At 38.4% G+C, this 18,412-nt stretch overlaps 3 protein-coding genes across 3 annotated transcripts; 2 read left to right on the top strand and 1 right to left on the bottom strand.

Annotated features, from left to right (window-relative positions):
* Positions 1-411: 411 nt before the first annotated feature.
* Positions 412-1,367, top strand: LOC131804493 (cuticle protein 16.5-like). Its single transcript, XM_059127450.1, has 2 exons — positions 412-468; positions 551-1,367. Exons 1-2 carry the CDS (start codon positions 466-468, stop codon positions 1,274-1,276), a joined length of 729 nt encoding a protein of 242 aa, XP_058983433.1. The 5' UTR covers positions 412-465; the 3' UTR covers positions 1,277-1,367.
* Positions 1,368-6,615: 5,248 nt separating this feature from the next.
* On the top strand, positions 6,616-8,981 carry LOC131804474 (uncharacterized). Its single transcript, XM_059127412.1, has 4 exons — positions 6,616-6,674; positions 6,776-7,637; positions 7,691-7,698; positions 8,202-8,981. Exons 1-4 carry the CDS (start codon positions 6,672-6,674, stop codon positions 8,805-8,807), a joined length of 1,479 nt encoding a protein of 492 aa, XP_058983395.1. The 5' UTR covers positions 6,616-6,671; the 3' UTR covers positions 8,808-8,981.
* A 7,317-nt stretch (positions 8,982-16,298) lies between these two features.
* Positions 16,299-18,078, bottom strand: LOC131804494 (uncharacterized). The gene is made up of 2 exons (XM_059127459.1): positions 17,953-18,078; positions 16,299-17,877 (listed from the first exon to the last, which is right to left on the bottom strand). Exons 1-2 carry the CDS (start codon positions 17,953-17,955, stop codon positions 16,471-16,473), a joined length of 1,410 nt encoding a protein of 469 aa, XP_058983442.1. The 5' UTR covers positions 17,956-18,078; the 3' UTR covers positions 16,299-16,470.
* Positions 18,079-18,412: the final 334 nt, after the last annotated feature.

Raw genomic sequence — 18,412 nt, forward strand, 5'->3', positions numbered from 1 at the left:
AAAACGTAAAACCAACAAAATATAAAAAAAAACCGTATTTTCTTTTCTTTATCTTTTTCTTCTGCCTTTCTTGTGGTACTTTTTACGCTTCTCCAATCAAAACAAAACAAAATTAATTGCCCTGGTCATTTGTCTCAGCCTTAGCGTCAGCTTCAGTTTCTAATGTTATTAAAGCTATTCTAGCTTAAGTAGCGGCAAACCTGCTGGGCGGGCAGAGGAGCAAAAGGCTTTGTTGCTGAGCTCCCACAAGACTGGATTTCGTCAACCAAAAAAAAGCAGAAAACCCGTCGAGGGTTTTAAATTATAAAAGTCCATAAATAATTATGATTGTCTTGCATGCAGAATTTATGCAAATGTCCCGAATCCCGGGTAATTTGTTGTGACTATAAAAGGCTGGTAATTTGGCCAGTACAAGTATCATTTTCTCTTGGATTCTTCCGGCGATAGGAGATAAACGTTCCAACAATGGTTAGTAATACCGCGAGTGAGCGGGCTTTGAAAGTCACCCTTAGACAATTAATTGAATTAATTTTTGTGGTTTCTTTTTTAGAAAATCTTTATTGCTTTGTGCGCCCTGGTGGCCGTGGCAACTGCTGATGTCAGCCATTTGAGCAGCGAATACTTGCCACCTCATGAAGGTCATGCCTCAGCTCCTGTAGCTTCCTACAGTGCTCCTGCTGTTTCCGCTTCATACTCTGCCCCAGCTGCTTCGTACTCTGCACCAGCTGTTGCTTCTTACTCTGCTCCAGCTGCTGCCGCTTCCTACTCCGCCCCAGCAGTCGCCTCCTACTCTGCCCCAGCAGCCACCTCCTACTCTGCCCCAGCTGCCACCTCCTACTCGGCCCCAGCTGCCACCTCCTACTCGGCCCCTGCCGCAACCTACAGCGAATCTTATGACACCGGTGCTTCTGCTCCTGCCCACACCTTCTCCTCCGCCGAAGGTTACAAATACAAGACCAACCGTCGTCGCGTCTATCGTCGCCGTCATCGCCGTGATGTAAGCACCGAATACTTGCCACCCTTCCAAGGTGCTGGTTCTGCTCCATCCAGTGAATACTTGCCACCAGCTGCTTCTGCTCCAGCTCCATCATTCGCTGCTGCCCCAGCTGCATCATTCGCTGCTGCTCCAGCTGCTTCATACTCTGCCCCAGCTGCTACCTATTCCGAATCTTATGACACTGGTGCTTCGGCTCCAGCTCACTCCTTCTCATCGGCCGATGGTTATCGTTACAAGACCAACCGTCGTCGTGTCATTCGTCGTCATCGTCGTTTCTAAGCTGGGAATGGGAAGAATTTTTTTCCGAAAAAATTCGTTTAGCTAGCTGAAAGCCTTGAAATCCAATAAAGAAAAAATGTAATTAAAAAAATATTTGTTTTATTGCAACTTTTAAATCAATCGGTAGGAATTTTGTTGATGGACCTAATTGGCAATATTCTTTAAAAGAAGGTCAAACATAATTTTTGAAAAAAATATTACTGAATCCTTCTGAAAACCTTTGAAACCAGTTAGAAAATAAAATATGTAAAAATATGTCTGTGCTTGCCGAAATTCCAGTATTCGAGTGGTATACGTCACTTCTTCTGTCACAGTAGGCATAACTTATTATGAACTTCAAGTCATGATTTTATCCTCAAAATATCGAATATGGGAAGGTCCAATTATATGGTGGCTAAGGACAACAGTAGACTGCTATAGGGGGGTAGAACCCATTATAAACTTTAAATACTGAATTTGAAACTATGTATACCTTTCGAATGTGTGTCTAATATCGTCAGAATACCAAATATGGCGTAAAATTGTCAAAATACGGGAAGATAAAATTATATGAATTCTTCCGAAGACGTTGACCAATATAGCTCATCTTCGAACTTGGCTGGTGCGACAAAATCCAATTTTTCCAAATTGTTGGAAAAATCGGAATTTTTATAAAAAAAATTGCTCAAAAAATTGTATGAACTACGGTTGTGCGGTTGTTTTAGAAGATTACATCGGGAGTAATCCATGCATTTCAGGTAGATAATTCTTTGGACAACATTGCTAGCAAAAGAAAGGGTATATATCATTTGATACGGCCAGAACGTGCCTCATCGAAATAACGGTTTTCGACCCTAGGTATCTTTGGACCAAATCCGTTTCAGGACATTTCGATCTAGCGATGTCCGTCCGTCTATCTGGCTGGCTCATCGAAATAAAGGTTTTAGACCCTAGGTATCTTTGGACCAAATAGATCTAGCGATGTCCGTCCGTCTATCTGGCTGGCTGATGCGCACGATAACTCTCGAAGATAGTATCCGATTTGGTTCAAACTTGGTACATCGTAATATTATTATCAAACTTAGATTGAGTTCGAAGTTGGGCAATATCGATGCACTCCTTCTGGTAGTTCCTCCACAAAAGGTCGAAAATTTCAAAAAAAAAAAAAAATATTTTACTGCACAGAAAAGGAAAGAATAATCCGATTTTACTCAAACTTTGCAAATAATAATATTTCCATCAGTGTTACGACAGGTGCAAAAATGAATAATGTCGGTCCAATTATCTTCAAATTACTCACATCACATCATTTTTATTAACCCAAGGTTTGGTGTAACAACGGAATATATCGGATGACTTCTTCAGGTACCTCCCCCACAAAGAATTAACATTTTAAATATACGTGAAGCTCGTAAAACGCGAAATTAAGGGTTAACATAGGGTTCAAGATTTTGAAAAACAAAATACTCAAAATGCTTGCAAATTTCACACATACAAACATTTTTGCTAACACAAGGTCTGTTGTGAATATGATATATAACTGCGAACCCCTTATGATACCTCCCCCACAAAAGGTCACAATTTGGAACGACCAAAAGAATTATAAATGCGAAGTAAGCATCCAATTCCCTTCAAATTTCACAGATCCCAATATTTCTCTCAATCGATAGGATATATCGATCCACTCCATCTGATACCTTCCCCACAAAGGGTCAACATTTTGATTATCCACGAAAGCCATAAAACGCGAAATTAACATCCAATTCCATTCGAACTTGGCACATCTCAATATTTCCATCAACAAAAGTTCTGTTATAAAAATGTTGAAGATCGAACCATTTCTTCTGATACCTCCCCCACATAGGATTCAAGATTTTGAAAAACAAAACGCTCAAAGAAAGAGTTTTATCTGTTTAGATGAAGTATGAAAATGAAATACTTCGGTTCATTATATCTGGCACCTCACACACATTTTAACATTATCTACAAATGATCACATATCTGATATAAAGTGAAGGTAATTTCAATATTTATATCATATTTTTTATGTCCGATACGAAATTGACAATATTGGCCCATTCCTTCGGAACTTACTCCGAAAATTTGTCGAAAATTTGTATAATCATAACAGAAATCAAAATACATTTAAATAATCGAACATTGGCTGAGGGTATATATCTGCCGGAAAAAAAACGACGGATACTTTCAACTTGTTTTTATACCCTCCACAATATTAGAGAGTTTCCGTTTGTAACACCTCGAAATGTACATTTTAGACCCCACAAAGTATATAAGTGCGTGATCAGCATAAAATTCTATGTCGATTTAGCGATGCCCGTCCGTCTGTCCGTCTGCGGAAATCACTTTAGCTTCCGAACGTAATGAAGTAGGTTAATAAAATTTTACTGAAATGTATATTATGTCTGCAGGACTTTTGGTATTGAAAATGGGCCATTAAGGCCCACTTTTTGGTACAGCCTCCATATATTGGTACCTCCCGATATTCGGTATTTTGATGATTTTAGCGACATTATTCGCCGAAATTGTTTCAGATGTGTTATTTAAAGTTCGTAATCGATACTACAGCCTTTGAATTCTCCCTCTTATTATTAGCGAACGTTACTTTACATATGCACATATAAGTATACCCTACAACACTATGTATTGGGGGTATTGCAAGTTTGATTGGGCCAACAATTATGTAACACCTCGAAATATTGGTTTCCCACATAGGAAAGTATATATGGATCTTCCTATCTCGCCGAGCTGAGTCGATCTAGCTATGTATGTATGTCCGTCCGTCCGTCTGTCCGTTTGTCCATGTTAATTTGTAATCACTCTACAGGTCGCAATTATAGTTCGATCTTCACGAAATTTAGAATGGAGGTGGGGTTTGGGCCAGAATAGAATCCTATTTCTTTTGGAGATGATCGCATAATATTTAGTTGTTGAAATGGGCCAAATACAGTAAAAAATCTTTATTTTGCAGTTGCTCTACAGGTCGCAGTTATAGACCAATTGACTCGGAAGTTAGCATATGGCTAGAGCTTAAGGCTGGGCAGAAGTCTTCCAATTTTGATGGTAATCGGGTAATATTTAGTGGGTGAAAAGGTCATGACACTTGTGTTAAATAAAATCAAATTTTTCATTAAACCGCGAATATTTTTAATCCCGGCGAAATCGCAAAAAGACGAACAGGTCAATCCTGACCGTTACGTAGATGCCGATAGTAAATATATCGGTTATATATAGCGAAATATATACAATGTGTATATACAAAGGAAGGGGATGTTAGTTAGAATGCTCATATCTCAAGAATGGCTGGACCGATTTTGACAAATATTGTCAATTCAGAATGGCATAAGAGAATGAAATCAAAAAAAATCGCTTAAAAATTTGCCAATAATGGTGTTATTATAGATTTTGTAGCGTTTTGTGGCATTTTTTTATTTTTTCATATTTTTTATCGCATGCGATTTTTTCAATTTGACTTATAATATTGAAATGTACATTTTGTAAAATTTTTTCACCTTACAACACGGGTTGGGGTTATTATATACAGATTGGAATTATCGTCCGATCTTCACGAAAATTTTCACAAGGGTAGGGTTAGGCTCAGAAGAGCAATTGTTTTCAAAGATGACCGCAATATATTTAGGGGTTGAAATGGACCAACCACTAAAAATGTTCCCGATTTTGCAGCAGTTTTAAGGTCGCAAATAGAAACCAAAGTACAACAGGTAGAATGGACCACTGTTTTTGTGTGAAAAAAATACCAACATTACTTACAGGCGATATCCGAAATACACAAAAGGCGAACTTCTGGCTTTTTTTATGCTGATTTCGTTGATGAATATAGCCAAATATCGTAGACAAGCAAATCATATTGATGGGTCTAAATTTGTAGATGCAGAAACGCTTCTTGCTTTTGGAGATGATAGCAAAATATTAAGGGGCTCAAACGAACCGAAACAGAAAAAAACTACTGATCACACAATTGAAGCCAATCGACATGCCTGAGAAGAGAGTTAAGGATAGGGAAGAATTCTAGCTTTTTGGATGACCATTGGATTATATTTAGCTGTAAAATGGACCACAAAAACTAACAGCACGACGGAGTGCGCAAATGTCCCTGGTCAAAATGGTAAGGGCAATATCTGGGCAGTACTCCATGACAAAATTTCAAAAGCGAAATCTTCCAAAATGGACTTGGACATAAGGGAATCACCCTAACATATTGTAGTGTTGTAGGGTATCACATGGTCGGCCCCGCACGACTGTTGCCTTTGCTTACTTGTTTAATTTTATTTAGAAACAAAAACATTTTTCTTTCGGCTGAAGCATTTTTTCAGAAAACTGCAACCGAATTATTTTGCAATGCCGAGTTGATAAATGAAGCTGATTTTTGACAAATTACAGTGGGTTTTCATATATCTGTCGCTGATGAAAACAATTTTAAGGCGCTTACGATGTCACAAACTATTCTCATGGACTTCACCTTATACTCTCTATAATCTTTGCTTCCATCAAAACACCATTTCCAAAACTATGTAAAGTTGATTTTATTATTCGTCATTAATTGATTGAAAACTGCGATTTTATGTTCTAAGATACGAGAGGAGGCCTTAGCCATTAGATCTATTTTTATATGGATTCAAGCGTCTATTTTTAGGACCCCTTGGAGTTGCTTGATTATATATTATAGAGCTATGTATGGTATTTTATGGTTGTTGTCTCCAAGGGTTATTTTAAACTGTGTACCACAACGAAACACTCTTCTCAATCAGTGGACCAATATATATTGAACTCCATGGATGTGTTTGATTTACTTTCAATTCTTTTTTTTTTTCAATATCTCAACATAAACAATTCAATGTGACGAATCAGGCATCAATAACCTTTGCATAAAAAGAAAACCGAACAACACTTCAAAATCGTGTTTAAAAATTGTATATTTTTTTTTCTTAAAATAGAAAGGAAACAAACCATAAATAAATAACAAAAACCGCTATTCATTTCGTTCGCGACTTCTTCTTCTTTTTTTTGAAAAATTGCATTGATTTGGAAAACTGACCGGCTATGTGGCTATTTTTATGCTGATCTACAGCAATAACAATGCAAGCAGGGCAGGGTTTGAAACAAGCTTTTTGAGAGACTCATTTATTCTACTTCCTTCAGGTTGCAATAGAAAGGAAACAGAAAACCTGTAGACTGCATAAAATTAAACAAAAAAATTAAACGAAACGAAGTGCACACATGCCAAATCATAACTAATTATGAGTAAATTAAAATTAGAATTAACAAATTAAAATCTAGCCACCGTTTCTTTTTCTGGTATATAAGCGCACCCTCGCCATCGAATAGAGTATCATTTTCTCTTGGTTTCTAAAGCGGATAAGAGATAAGCCCACTCAAAATGGTTAGTAGAAAGTTAATAAAAAAGAAACAATTAAATAAAATTATTATTATTATGTGTTGAAGTGTTAAATTCTAATTTTGAAATTTTTAATTTTTTTTCAGAAACTTTTTGTTGCCCTCTTTGCCTTGGTAGCTATGGCTACAGCCGATGTCAGCCACCTCAGCAGCTCATACTTGCCACCCCATGAATCTCACGCTTCGGCACCAGCTCCATCCTACTCGGCTCCAGCTGTTGCTGCCTCTACTCCTGTAGCTTCGTACTCGGCACCTGCTGCTTCTTACTCAGCTCAAGCTTCATACTCTGCCCCAGCTGCTCCTGCTGCTTCTTACTCAGTCCAAGCCTCGGCTCCAGCTGCTTCTTACTCTGCCCCAGCTGCCGCTGTTTCCTACTCTGCTCCAGCTGCTGCTTCTTACTCTGCTCCAGCTGCCGCTTCTTACTCCGCTCCTGCTGCTACCGCTTCCTACTCTGCTCCTGCTGCTGCCGCTTCCTACTCTGCTCCAGCAGCCGCAGCTCCCGCTGCTTCTTACTCTGAATCCTATGAAACTGGTGCCTCTGAGCCTGCCCACACCTTCTCCTCGTCTGAAGGTTACAAATACAAGACCAACCGTCGTGTTGTCTACCGTCGCCGTCATCGTCGTGATGTCAGTGCTGAATACTTGCCTCCCGTTCAAGGTGCTGCTTCTGCCCCAGCTGGTGAATACGCTTACTCTGCCCCAGCTGCTTCCGCTCCAGTTGCTTCATACTCTGCTCCAGCTGCCGTTTCTTACTCTGCTCCAGCTGCTGCTTCTTACTCCGCTCCAGCTGCCGCTTCTTACTCTGCCCCAGCTGCTTCCTACTCTGCCCCAGCTGCTTCTTACTCTGAATCCTATGAAACTGGTGCCTCTGAGCCAGCCCACACCTTCTCCTCGGCTGAAGGTTACAAATACAAGACCAACCGTCGTCGTGTCATCCGTCGTCACCGCCGTTTCTAGACTGTGAGACTATTTAAAATAAAATAGTTATCACCTAAGCAATAGATACAATTGTAACAATGCCATATAGCTCAATTATTATGACTTCCACTTTTTGCGGAAGAATCGAACATTTTGCAATAGTACGAGATTTATTTTTTAAATCATCGAAATAAAGGATAATACAATAGATTTGAAAATATAAAGTTCTTACTCTGTGAATGCCATTCTGGAAGAAAGAAAGTAAGTATGGAACTTGCAAAATTTATTCGAGGTCCTGGAATCTCACATTATTTTACACTGAGCAACATAAAAATTAACCACAGGCGTATACGTCGTTTTGAATGTTTATGTCGCCAAGTAACTTAAATATGGAGGGCTGGTTTCCCACCTCCACCACATTTTTTTATTTTATTTTTATACCCTTCTCCACATAGTGTTAAGGGTTTGTTTGTAACATGGTGAAGGAAGCGGGATAGACCCGTACTTACTTTTGAGGATATTCATAGAATCATTTTCTGAGTCGATTTATGCATGTTAGTCCGTCTGTCCATGTATTTATGTGAACAATACGCAGGCCGCATCTGCCGCTGTTTCCTACTCTGCTCCAGCTGCTGCTTCTTACTCTGCTCCAGCTGCCGCTTCTTACTCCGCTCCTGCTGCTACCGCTTCCTACTCTGCTCCTGCTGCTGCCGCTTCCTACTCTGCTCCAGCAGCCGCAGCTCCCGCTGCTTCTTACTCTGAATCCTATGAAACTGGTGCCTCTGAGCCTGCCCACACCTTCTCCTCGTCTGAAGGTTACAAATACAAGACCAACCGTCGTGTTGTCTACCGTCGCCGTCATCGTCGTGATGTCAGTGCTGAATACTTGCCTCCCGTTCAAGGTGCTGCTTCTGCCCCAGCTGGTGAATACGCTTACTCTGCCCCAGCTGCTTCCGCTCCAGTTGCTTCATACTCTGCTCCAGCTGCCGTTTCTTACTCTGCTCCAGCTGCTGCTTCTTACTCCGCTCCAGCTGCCGCTTCTTACTCTGCCCCAGCTGCTTCCTACTCTGCCCCAGCTGCTTCTTACTCTGAATCCTATGAAACTGGTGCCTCTGAGCCAGCCCACACCTTCTCCTCGGCTGAAGGTTACAAATACAAGACCAACCGTCGTCGTGTCATCCGTCGTCACCGCCGTTTCTAGACTGTGAGACTATTTAAAATAAAATAGTTATCACCTAAGCAATAGATACAATTGTAACAATGCCATATAGCTCAATTATTATGACTTCCACTTTTTGCGGAAGAATCGAACATTTTGCAATAGTACGAGATTTATTTTTTAAATCATCGAAATAAAGGATAATACAATAGATTTGAAAATATAAAGTTCTTACTCTGTGAATGCCATTCTGGAAGAAAGAAAGTAAGTATGGAACTTGCAAAATTTATTCGAGGTCCTGGAATCTCACATTATTTTACACTGAGCAACATAAAAATTAACCACAGGCGTATACGTCGTTTTGAATGTTTACGTCGCCAAGTAACTTAAATATGGAGGGCTGGTTTCCCACCTCCACCACATTTTTTTATTTTATTTTTATACCCTTCTCCACATAGTGTTAAGGGTTTGTTTGTAACATGGTGAAGGAAGCGGGATAGACCCGTACTTACTTTTGAGGATATTCATAGAATCATTTTCTGAGTCGATTTATGCATGTTAGTCCGTCTGTCCATGTATTTATGTGAACAATACGCAGGCCGCATCTTAATCCAATTCAGATGAAACAAATCAAACAATATTGGTTTGGCCCAAGGATGAATCCTATTGAAATTGGCGAGAATCGGTTCAAAATTATATATAGCTCCCATATATATTATCGACCGATTTCGGTTTAATTGTACACCTAATGGCCTATATCTGTCCAAATGACCTGCATTTTGGCACATCCCATCTATATATTTCATCAGATTTTGGGGTTTGAGTCCCTAAATTGCACTCCACAACAATGACCTTTGGTACCAGACATCAGATGCAGACTAGAAATACCATCGTCAAAATTTTGTCAAGATCGGTTCAGGTTTGGATATAGGTTACATATATCTTTATCCGATTGCGAGTTTATTGTTCACCAAATGACTAATATCAGCCCTAATGGACTAAATTTTGGCATTTCCGACGGGTTTCAATAAATCTGAAAAAAAATAAAAGGTATAACAAAATATTATATAAAATATTCCCATTTTTACTAGGAGCTCTTTATGCGATTTTTTCAGATTTTATTTTTTTTTTTGCCAAAAGAGCATTCTGATTTGGTGAGAAATGTCAAAATCCGTCCAGCCATTCCTGAGTTATAAGGTTCGTTAAACCAAACACTTTTTTGATATATGAGATTGTATATATTTTGCTATATATGCGATATCTTGGATATCAGCATCAAAGTAACAGTCCTTAATTGGAATAACTTCAAAATCAGGAATATCTTCGGTTTTTTGGTCCATATCAACCTAAATATCTTGCGATCATCTCCTTAAACAATAGTCTTCAATTCTGACCTTAACCCTATCTACATGCTAAATTTCGTGAGGATCGGGGCATAATTGCAACCTGTAGCGTGATTACAAATTAACATTGACAGACGGATATGCATAGCTAGAGCGGCTCAGCTCGGCGAAATAGAAAGATTCATTTATTACTTTCTACGTCGTGGATCAATATTTAGGTATATTTCATAATTTTTGAATACTTCATTATAATACAAGTGAAAAAGCAGTTGAGTTCGGCCAGGCCGAACATTTTTTTCCACTGGAAGAAATTGAAAATTTTCAAAAAAGCTCTGTCGAAAAATACCGACAAAAAATATGGGGGTATACGAAGACGTGGTCCTGCATAAGTAATTTTTTTCATAGGCTATAGTAACGGTTCCGAACTTTATATACGAAATTTGAAATAATTCCGGTGAATAATGTCGCAAAAAATGATGAAAATACCGATGGCCGCTATACTGAAACGTGGACCTATTAAGACAATTCTCTTCTAAGGGGCTTAAGGCAATTCCATTGAAAAACTTGGCTGAAATCATAAAAGTACCGAATATCGGCGGGTACCGTTATATGGGGACCATACGATATCGTGGACCTATATTGATAATTCTCTTCCAGGGGATAAAGTACAAGGAACTCCTTGTGTGAATTTTTAGACAATTACGTTAAAAAATGTGGCTAAAATCATCAAAATACCGAATATCGGGGGGTACCGTTGTATGGGGAATATACGATATCGTGGACCTATATAGACAATTATCTGTCAAGGGGTAAAGTACTCAGAAATAACTTCTTGTGAAGAATTTCGGACAATTCCATTGGAAAATGTGGCTTACATCGTCAAAATACCGAATATCTGGGGGTACCGTTAATACGGGGTCTATACGATATCGTGGACCGATATAGACAATCTTGCCTGCAGACAAAAGACAGATCTGTGCAAAATTTTAGCTACCAATTTTAATTCATTTTGACTGTAGCGTGATTACAAGAGACGGACGGACGGACAGGGCTAAAATTATTATTTCGATAAGTTACAAACAGAATGACGAACTTAATATACCCTCCATACTATGTATGGTGGAGGTGTAACAAATAGTGTTGTAGGGAAAATAATAAAGTGAAAATTATATATTTTACGTTATTGGAAAGAGGGTATATTAAATCTGTCATTCCGGTTGTAACACCTCTAAATGTTCGTCATAGACCCCACAAAGTATATATATTAATGATCGGCAAAAAATTCTATTTCGTAGAGGTTTAAAATTTGCACAGTTGTTTGTATTGCGTCTAGGATGGTTGGTATTGAAAATGAGACATTTCGATCCATGTTTTGGTATGGCCCCCATATAACATAAACTTCCGATATTTGTGATTGTAATGGTTTTTTTACTTAATGGTGGAGGGAATTAAAAGTTCGGCCCGGCCAAACATAATGTCTGTTCACTTATTGAATGCTATCACGTTTAAATTCTGGGTCAGACTTTAGTTCAGGTATGAATGCAAATATGTTATTTGTGTGTAAGCAAAATGATAATAAAGATTGGCGATTTTCTATACATCCAGAGAAATATAGGGGAATTTCACTCAGTGTAATCGCCAAAAATGGTCAAAGTCCTTATATCCCTTATATTCCTCAGTAACCATTTAAAGTTCTATCAAAAAGCCCATTATATGTTGGTTCATTGTTATTTTCAGTATACACAGTTATATGCATCAAAAACATTAATTTGTGTATACATCTAAATTTAACCGGATACAAATAATCTTATAATATTCTCTGTTAGTCTGTCTATTATATAGTGTACCATATTTCGAGGCGCCCATAAGAATGCGTATAATTAAGTTTATATTCAATTGTAGAAATGTGGGATTGTGTTTTTGTAAAGCATGTATGCGGCAGGCACCCTGTACTTTTAAAAATATCTTATTTCCCTCCTAAGTGTCATATAATTTAGTAAATTTATGAAAGTGCTGAAAATGTTAAATATTGTTTTCTAATGCATATACAAAGAATGTAATTTTTTAGTTAAGAATGTAAATAATATCAACAAATTTGAATTTCTTTAAGAATATACAAATTACTCGTCCATCCTAAAAGTATGCTTAAGAATTATAATCTATTAGTTGTATGTTGGGTACGTTCAGTGATAACAATACATAAAGAGAAGAATTGCACAGTGTTGTGCCACACAATATAACATCTCTTTGACTGCATTAAATGTTTCTGAGAAAACATTTGGATTTATTTATTCCAAATGATTTCTCTTCCTTAAAGTTTTAGTTGGTGTAAGGACTATTTAGTACTAAAAATGAGCAATTGTTTTTTATTTTGACAAAAACTTTTAATCAAAATTTTATACATCGTACCATTTTTGCAAATTTTCAATGTTTAATATATTATTCAAGTTTTTACTTTTTGGAAGGAATATAAAAAAATATTTACCTTTTACGCCAAAAAGTCTTCAAAATCTTTCAGTTTAAAGTTTACCGAGGAGGATATTAGTAAAATCATTAAAGATTGGACCCACATCCAATTTTTCTACTGTGACGGCAAAAATCCTTCGTCATTTTTGCCCACACAAAATGCTATGATAAATTGCAATTTGCCCAGTCAAACTCTTGCGAGCAACCACACTTAATAAGGGTGAACCTTCATCGCAACAACAGATCATTGTCCACTCATCACTACCATTGGCGGTGATGAATACATGTGATGTTGTTGAGATAACCAAATTTTGTAAACAAGTTCCCGTTACTCAACTGCGAACACGTGGTGGAGCCGGGTATAAAAGGGCATTCGATGGCAGAACCCTGACAGTCAGTGCCAGACCGTGAACGTGGAAACACCAGCTTAGGTAAGTGACATCCTTCCTTAGAAGTACTTATCTAGGTCTCTAATCCTCGGACCGCGGTGGTACCCTAGAATATCCTTCTAGTCCTAGTTTCCTAGATCCTTGTAGTGCTTGAGTATTTACTAAGGTCTCTTGCAAACGTATCCTAGATCCTTGTAGTCCTTTTGACTTCACACCTTGTTAAGCGCTCATATATAGACAGCCATATAAGTCCTCTGGTCCTCACGAGAATACGGGCCTACAAGGATATTCAAGGCTAGGGCTGCAGGAGTCCTCAGAAAGTACTAAACCTAGGAATTAAGAAGGTATCCAAGGTTACAACTTCAAGAGGCTCTAATTAGGAAAAATACACAAGCTACGGCGGCAAGAAATCCTAACAAGTACTCAAACTATGACTGAAAACAAAAGGCAAAGCTACGGCTGAGACATTGAGACTCAAGCAAGGTTATGGCTGCATGAGGCCGTAATAAGATCTCAGACAAGATTCTAAAAGGACATACAATGATACTTACTGTAAAACACCTTAAACGTACTAAGATATATGAAGATACGGTTGCGAGAGACCTTAATATGGACTGAAGGAAGGATATTCTAGGCTGCCCAAGGCTGCGGCTGAAATATAATTTAAAAAGTACTCTTTCAAGGATCTACGAGTATGCGCAAGAATCTGACTTTAAAAAAAACTTCACTAAGGAACCAAGGCAAACCACTAAAAAGATATGCAAGGATATTATTGCGATGCACCACACTAAATAATGAAACATGGATCTGCAGGTAACTCAAGGTTACGGCTTCACGATACCTTAAAATGTAATCAGGCAAGTCTCAATAAGGATGCTACTTCAAGATACTTGATACAAGTCCGAAAATCTCACCAAATATCGTCCATAAACAGGAAAAGTAACCCCCTTGCAATGTTCCAAAGTAGGATCTTTCAATAATTTTTGTAAAATTAATGTGTAAAGTTCTGAAAATCTCGCCTTATCAAACCTCCCACCCCAATGCAAACTTGCAAAGTTCCAGCTTTTACCTATCGCTCAATAATAATATTGTACCATTTTGAACCTTTCAGTACTTTCCGCACAAATGAATAACAGATTTCTGCTGCTCTGCCGCCGGTGGTGCTGCCCCAAGATGGATGAAAAGAAGAGGGAAGAAGAACCTGAAGAGTAAGATGACGTCTGAGGCTAGAATCTTGTAATATATTGGCGAAGGTCACTTTTGGACCGAAAACGGGTGCGAAAAGTACTAAAATGTACTAAAAATTGTATACTTTTTATTGGGCAAACGTAATGACCTAGAATTCGAAAATTTGGAATGAGAGTCACTGACGAAGTGTATGATGAATGCAGGGAATGACCGTAAGGGTTTTTTTAAAGTTCTTATTATAAGTGCACGAAAAGTACTAAAATATACTATATTTGGTACCATTTCGTATCATGTGAATGGTTAGAGCTAAAAACTTGAAATTGGGAATGTAAATAAAAGTTAAGGTGTGTGTGTCGATGTAAGGAGGTAGATTTGAATGTGTAGTACAATTTGAATTTGGAGGTACGGATGGAGCTGAAATCCTGAATATGGGATGTCATAAAATGATCTAAACCTTATACAACTTGGTATTGGGTGAATAGATAGTGCTTGAAATTTGATAGTAGGGTTGCTCTTCATGTGTAGCCAGGACAAATGGAAAAAAATGGATTTCGGAAAAGGATACAATAATTGTACGAAAAGTACTGAATGGAAAAAATTGTACTGGGTAAAGGGTAAATTAGAAATTGAGGTCACTTACCATCTGGAATAAAGTTCTGATGGTGGTTTTACAAATGTGCACTGCAATTGAACGAACTTAATTTTGTATTGGATGAAGGAATAGCGGGAATAAAACTAGGATGGAGACTGTTTTAGATATGCTACAATGTTACTAAATTTGGTATGGGGTGAAGGGATGGAGCTGACATTCTGCAATTTAAAATTAAGGTCACTGTTGGTTTCTAGGGTTTGCATATGGAGACGTTGAATTAATTTTGGGTACTGTAACGACAGGATTTCTCCCCTTGGGCTAGAATAGCTCGTCGGGGTCCATGGGTTCGTACAGATATTTTAGTTATTGAGACAGAAAGAGAAAGACAGTGGTTTACGTTTTTATTTATGGTGGAACTTAAACTATATATAAACTATACATTATAACAACTATCCTACTCGTCATCGGCCCGGGATTGGTGGTTCTTCCACTCGAGACCTGGATAAGTACTCAAGAAACGGGTCAAGGATACAGGATCAGGGTGTTCAGGGTTCGGGATGGATTCAGTTCGAGAGACCTGGATAAGTACTCAAGCAGGCTACAGGATATTCAAGAATACGGCTGCAAGAGACCTTAATAAGTACTCAGACACTTCAGGATATTCAAGGATACGGTTGCGAGAGACCTTAATAAGTACTCAAGCACTACGAGGATCTAGGGTACGGTTGCAAGAGACCTTAATAAGTACTTAAGCACTACAAGGATCTAGGATACGGTTGCAAGAGACCTTGATAAGTACTCAAGCACTCCAAGGATCTAGGATACGGTTGCAAAAGGCCTTAATAAGTACTCAAGCACTCCAGAATATTCAAGGATATGGTTGCGAGAGACCTTAATAAGTACTCAAGCACTACAGTATATTCAAGGATACGGTTGCGAGAGACCTTGATAAGTACTCAAGCACTCCAAGGATCTAGGATACGGTTGCAAAAGGCCTTAATAAGTACTCAAGCACTCCAGAATATTCAAGGATATGGTTGCGAGAGACCTTAATAAGTACTCAAGCATTACAAGATATTCAAGGATATGGTTGCGAGAGGAGCATACCGATCCCAAATGTTCCCATCCCTCGAAAAACCTAATGTGTATTTTGCGAAAAGGAAAATAAGCAATATTAAAAATATATCATAAGATTTTTTTTTCCAGAATATTGATTTAAATCCCAATATTCAGGACAATACTATGACGCAGTTCCTGCGCTGAAATCATCAACATTGCGCCATTACGGACGATGCGGTCTGGTTTGATGCATTTTAAAACACCTGTCTAATTTTGAAGTGGATTGAAAGTTGCAGATTTAAGTTTTTCAACTTTGCGATTAAATGAAAACACGTTTTAAAGTTTTTTTTTTTTTGCATTTTTTAAAAAAAATCCCAGCTACTGCTTTTGAATCTGGCGATTCAAGAAGGATTTCCAAATTATTCTTAAAAAGCATTTCATTTGGAATAATGAATTCGTTATTTATTGCCAATAAATTAAAATAGATAAATAAATATTTGAATTTTGTTTTCTTTCGTTGTATTTTTCGAAATCACTAAAAATAACTTAACATAATATCAACACTTCAACTAAAAATATTTCCAAAAGTTTCGAAATAAATTACCTTAATTGCATTGAAAATGCTTGAGGAATTTAAAGTCTTACTAAAGGTATTCTTTGCAGAATATTTAGTATCTAAAAACTACAGAAGGCTTTGGATAACTGTAACCAGCTTTAGCGGGTACCGGAGAGGAAGCTGCGGGCTTTGAGTCGGGGAATTGTTTTTCTGGCTTGGGATAGCTATAGCCTTTTTCTTTGGCTGGTACTGGCGAGGAAGCAGCTGGTTTGGGATTGTAGCTTGGTTTCTTAGTTGGTGCTGGGGAAGGTTTCTCTGGTTTAGGATAATTGTATCCTTTTTCTTTTGCCGGAACCGGTGAAGAGGCAGCTGGCTTAGGTTCTTTTAAGCTTGGCTTTTTAGTAGGAGCTGGGAAAGGTTTTTCTGGTTTAGGATAATTGTATCCTTTTTCTTTTGCCGGGACTGGTGAAGAGGCAGCTGGTTTTGGTTCCTTGTAACTTGGTTTTGTGGTTGGAGCTGGTAATTGCTTCTCTGGTTTGGGATAATTGTAGCCTTTTTCTTTGGCTGGAACTGGTGAAGAAGCAGCAGGCTTGGGATTGTAACTTGGTTTCTTAGTTGGAGCTGGGAAAGATTTTTCAGGTTTGGGATAATTATAGCCCTTTTCCTTTGCTAGAACTGGTGAAGAAGCAGCAGGCTTGGGATTGTAGCTTGGTTTTGTGGTTGGAGCTGGGAATGGCTTCTCTGGTTTCGGATAGTTATAACCCTTTTCCTTTGCTGGAACTGGTGAAGAGGCTGCTGGTTTGGGTTCCTTGTAACTTGATTTTTTGGTTGGAGCTGGTAATTGCTTCTCTGGTTTGGGATAATTATAGCCTTTCTCTTTAGCAGGAACTGGAGATGAAGCAGCTGGCTTGGGATTGTAACTTGGTTTCTTAGTTGTAGCTGGGAAAGGCTTTTCAGGTTTGGGATAATTATAGCCCTTTTCCTTTGCCGGAACTGGTGAGGAGGCTGCTGGTTTTGGTTCCTTGTAACTTGGTTTTGTGGTTGGAGCTGGGAAGGGTTTCTCTGGTTTGGGATAGTTATAGCCCTTTTCTTTTGCTGGAACTGGTGAAGAGGCTGCTGGTTTGGGTTCCTTGTAACTTGGTTTTGTGGTTGGAGCTGGTAATTGCTTCTCTGGTTTGGGATAATTATAGCCTTTTTCTTTAGCAGGAACTGGAGATGAAGCAGCTGGCTTGGGATTGTAACTTGGTTTCGTAGTTGGAGCTGGGAAGGGCTTCTCTGGTTTGGGATAGTTATAGCCCTTTTCCTTAGCTGGAACCGGTGAAGAGGCTGCAGGCTTAGGTTCTTTGTAACTTGGTTTGGTAGTTGGTGCCGGGAATGGCTTTTCCGGTTTGGGATAATTGTAACCCTTTTCCTTAACTGGAACTGGTGATGAAGCCGCTGGTTTGGGATAACTGTAACCTTGTTGGCCTGATGCCACAGTGGCTGCAGCAATCAAAGCGACTGCCACAATTAAGAATTTCTGAGTGATAAGCAAAAAAAAAATATTTCATTTTTCCTTCCTTGCAATTGTTATTTTGTTTTTCCCATTGCTTACCATCTTGGAGCAGCTACTATTTCTATCCTACTAGCTTGTTTTGTTGGGCAAAATATAGTAACAGCTTTCTATTGACCAAAGTATCTATTTATATGAAATCGCTTGAGAAGAGGGTGGTGATAACTGTTTTTTTTTTTCTTTCTTTCATTTGAATACTAAAAAGATGGCTTTACGAAACAATCACAGACCAAACCAAACCAAAAAAAAAAACGTCAAAACATAAAAATTGATAGTCCAGCTTCTATGGAGAATTATTTTAATTTAAAGCTTCCTGCTCCCTTTCACCGCACTGATTGCTGCATCTGAACATCTGAAATGAGAGACAAAATTCTTGTTTCGTTTGTTTCTTTAATTGGTACGCACATTAGTTCTCTGATATAATCTAGTTGCTTTCATTTCGGGAACTTGTGTGGGTACCACAGACCAGTTCTCTAGACGATGTTAAGTTTGTCGTTTTTGG

This window comes from Musca domestica, unplaced genomic scaffold (genome assembly GCF_030504385.1).
Source record: "Musca domestica strain aabys unplaced genomic scaffold, Musca_domestica.polishedcontigs.V.1.1 45, whole genome shotgun sequence".
Lineage (NCBI taxonomy): Eukaryota > Metazoa > Arthropoda > Insecta > Diptera > Muscidae > Musca > Musca domestica.